We start from the raw sequence: 4,099 nt of genomic DNA, 5'->3' as shown, positions 1-4,099 counted from the left end.
GGTCTTGTCCGTGCTGATGGATCTCGTGACGGGTCAGGCTAGCAGCTGTCATGTCGGTGATGGCAGTATTGAATGAATGAGACCCGTTGTTTTAAACGTTTCGAGAACCAAAGAGGGGAGGGAATTAATGCTTTAAACACGATCTGATTGGTCGAAAAATAGTTGATGGAAAGTCTCCAGCGAGAGATTCACTTTGACAGATTCAATTAAACAGGATGTCACGAACCTTTGACAGGATGTAACTGACAGATGGCTTGTGCTGATAGCTACCGAAAACCGGAAGTTGCGGTCACCAGAATATTCTTGAAGGTATCTGATGAAATCGAGGGTTATTATAAGTCAAAGGTTATTACAAAAGGTTACTATAAGTCAGGGTGAAGGGGGGTGAAGGGGGGTTAGGGTTACTGGAAGTCAAGGGGAGGAGGGAGGGGGTTACTTACGGTCAATCAAAAGAGGACGGAAGTCACCGGAAGTTGACCATATATGGACATGACGGATGCCCCCCCCCCCAAAAGGGGGCGTGTCACCTGTCACTTGATTGATGGTTACGTATATTACTCTCTCATTTGTCTTAAACTTCTTCCTTTGTTGCCATATACACCTACTTATAGTTTTTTTCTGATCTCCACCTCTTTCAAATCGTTTATCATTTTTGCAGGAGATCCTTCTTTTTACTTAACTTTATATATGTTAATCTGGAAACAAACTGCTGTACAACATTCATGTAGAAGCATTTTGTCCTTGGATTCTTATATGCTTTTTCTTGAAACAGTCACCATCTCGATGTCACTCTGGATTGTGTGTAAATGAACACTTTTAAGAGGACGTTAATCCAAATGATTTGCCAAGGGGAGGAAAAGAGGCTATTTGTCCTTCAGATCAATCAGTTCCTCAGTCTTTCTCTTCCTCGTGAAGGATAAATGCGAAGTTATGATGGATGGATGGATGGATGGATGGATGGATGGATGGATGGATGGATGGATGGATGGATGGATGGATGGATGGATGGATGGATGGATTTAACTTCCTCTTGGGTGGTTCTGTCAGAAAATCTTTCATGCACAAAATAAACAAAATTAGGAACCAGTTCTAGGTCAGATTCCTTGAAGCCGATGCTCTTTTCGCCCGTCTCCATCCCTGTCAGACACTGTGTTTCTGTTTGTCAGCTCTATCTGCAGGTCCGTCTCCTCCCTCCACCTCCTCCATCAGAGAAATGGCCAAACAGCCGGTTGCCATGGCTGCAGTTCTTTGGTGCACCAATCAGAGGCTACTTTACTGAGAGCAGAGAGGGGGGGCTAGGACAGCAAGCAACAATATTAGCTGAGATTAGCATAAATTCAGCCTGAAGGAGAAAGGCCTTGAAGAAATGAATGGACAGGAGTGTTTTATTGTAGTTTCAGTCATAGAGTTTATTTGAAATGCATTGCTTTTCTGGAGATAACCCTTTATGTTTGTGCTCTCTTTTTGCTTTTCAGCATTTTTTTTGAGGATGTTGTGCGTTGCTAAATTAGCATTTAGTTCATTTCTGTCTTATCTATTTTTGGCTTTATTTATCAGAGAAACCAAATAAAAACATATAACCTTCACCACAATCTTGTTTTGTTGAATGAAAATTATTTTCTTTTTTTTTTTTTCAAACAAGAGAACATGGCTCCCCCTGCTGGTTGATTGAGGCACATGCAACCAATCAGCCATAGCTGCTGAGAGGTTCATAATGCCCCCCGCCCCCCACCCCCGTTACAACACCTTTAATGTTTTAGACCAGGGGTGCCCAAACATTTTCCCCGAGGGGGCCAAAATGAAAATCTATCCAGGGCTGTGGGCCAAATACAGTAATATAATACATGAAATACAAATACTTTTTAAAGTAAAGTCCCTTATTTTTAACGATTAAGCTGCTCTTTTGTTTTAGTCTGTGCACTTGGAGAAAGTCTGCCATACGCACAAGTAGGAAAGGCTCATGGGACATWTCATAAATTGATAAAATATGAGTTTTTGTGGCCTTATAAAGTGTGCAAATCTACATGTGTGGTTAAATCTGAACAAAATATTTCTTGTCATTTCATGTTTCACGTTTAATCCTAAAAAAAAATAATCAAAGATAAAGTCAGCACAATGATTGAAAACTACCTTCACTACCTTTTACATATGTATACAGCCCTTTTATATAGTCATTTGACCAATGGAAATACTGTGTATATACATAGGATAATAGGTTACAACCTTGTAACTTTGGCAACTGTTGGTGGGCCAAATCAAATGGCTTGGCGGGCCAAATATGGCCCGCGGGCCCCATTTTGGGCTCCTCTGTTTTAGACAAATACTTTTGGCTAAATTTCCTCCCACAGAAGGCGACAACGTAACAACTGTTCTTTTTTGTTCTGTTTCTTATTTAGCTGCTAATAAATGTGCATTGTGTACACAAAGCTGTTTTAGTTCAAGTTTCTCACATTGACAGCGGGAGATTTACATTCCGACAAAACACACGAGGCTTTATATGAATCCTGTTTTATTTCCCCTTTTGTTTCTTTTACTTGTAATACCCTCCGCTGCCACTAGATGTCAGGATTAAACTATGTCACACTGTAGTTCAACAGTTTCACCTGCGCACTTTAAAGGTTCATATTTAAGTTTGTAAAACGCGTCATATCTTCAAGTTAGACTGAAATAAACTAGTTTCATTTTTTCATGCTAATTTATCTTTTTGGAGTCCTATAAAAAGTTGATTCTGGTTAATTAAACAGATCAGAGCTTTATTTTGGCCACCAATAGGGTGGTTTTATTGCTTATTTATGTCAGCTCTTGTTCCTGGCCTGTCCCTGCTGCTCTCCCGGGATCAGGATCCTGCAGGTCTCTCCTCTCCCGTCCTCGGGCTCGCGCTGACCCCTGACGTCAGGAGGAGAAATGGCGGAGCGGGATGGCAGCGACACATCTCCTCCGGAGTCCCAAGGTGAGCTGTTCGTCGACGGGGGGGTTTGTGGTGGGGGGAATTTGACTTTGACAAACTTTTTAAACGGAAGAGCCGCTGTTTTGAAATGTGACGGGCTGCTCACCTGAGCAGGTGTCCGCGTTTAGAGGCTTGATTTTTCGGGAAGAGTCGTTCAGCTCGGAGCCGGGTCGGTCACGGGAATGAGATTAACTATCAGCCCAACTCACCCGACCGGTTACTTTAACTCAGTTTTGACGTTGATATGTTCTTGACACCGCTTGGATATTTGAGTTAAACCTTTGTTTTTGTTGCTGTGGGACATTTTTGAGTGTCTCCTGGTGTTAATAAAACACCTGTTGCTGACATTTTGTCAGCCTGCGTCCTCCGCCGTGGCGACAGGTGGATTAATGGAGGATTGATTTATCGCGTCTTTAAGCTGAACTCTCTGGTCTCTGAATTATTTGTCTTTATACATTTTTAAGTCAGGTATTGATTTGAACTTGCTTTTAAATTCTGGGACGCTCATAAAAACACTGGACGTCCTCTTTGCTGACGTAATTGCTTCCTATTTTAACGTTAAATATGGCTGCTCTTAATTGGCTTGACTTAGGGATCATCCAAGCAGATTTTATTTAGACTTTTTTTAATGTTCATTTATTTTCACTTGTGGCAAATCCAGAAAAAATTAGGATACGCCTGGTAATTCCCAGAGAGTGTAATTTAATAAAGCTTCAAAACAGAGGTGCCCTATTAGGCCACAGCTGTATGTTTTAGCTCAGTGGTTCCCCAAGTTTTTATCCTCTGACCCACAAAATATCCATGGCAAAAACTTGTGACCCCAAATATTACTGTCTGAGTACACGAACTTCGTTAATAACCCAAAAACACAGGCTTTTTGACAATCTAAACAGCTTGTACACAAATATAAATACTTTAATTTACTTATTTTGTGTTTTTGTAATAATTATAGGGAAAATATTACATCAGCAATTATTTTATTACCCTTTAAATTGATTTCTGGAGATTATCCAAGGTGCTTCATGACTCATAATTGGGTCCCAAGCCCAACTTTGGGAACCAAAGTGCAGTGGTTCCCAAACTTTTCAGCTTTTGCTTCACTGAGGGGAAGGTAAGTCCTCACGAGGATAGAAGAATAAGGGTGTGTGTATG

At 41.0% G+C, this 4,099-nt stretch overlaps 1 protein-coding gene across 1 annotated transcript in view; it reads left to right on the top strand.

The window, feature by feature from the left end:
* Positions 1–2,809: 2,809 nt before the first annotated feature.
* Positions 2,810–4,099, top strand: part of map7b (microtubule-associated protein 7b) — a 24,118-nt gene continuing 22,828 nt past the window's right edge. The window contains exon 1 of the mRNA XM_014018914.1: positions 2,810–2,950. Within this exon, the coding sequence (XP_013874368.1) occupies positions 2,905–2,950 (46 nt within the window). The 5' untranslated portion in view covers positions 2,810–2,904. The remainder of the gene's footprint in view (positions 2,951–4,099) is intronic.

This window comes from Austrofundulus limnaeus, unplaced genomic scaffold (genome assembly GCF_001266775.1).
Source record: "Austrofundulus limnaeus strain Quisiro unplaced genomic scaffold, Austrofundulus_limnaeus-1.0 Scaffold205, whole genome shotgun sequence".
NCBI lineage: Eukaryota > Metazoa > Chordata > Actinopteri > Cyprinodontiformes > Rivulidae > Austrofundulus > Austrofundulus limnaeus.
Note: the sequence above shows the minus strand (reverse complement) of the source record. Positions and strands in the feature narration are given on the sequence as shown.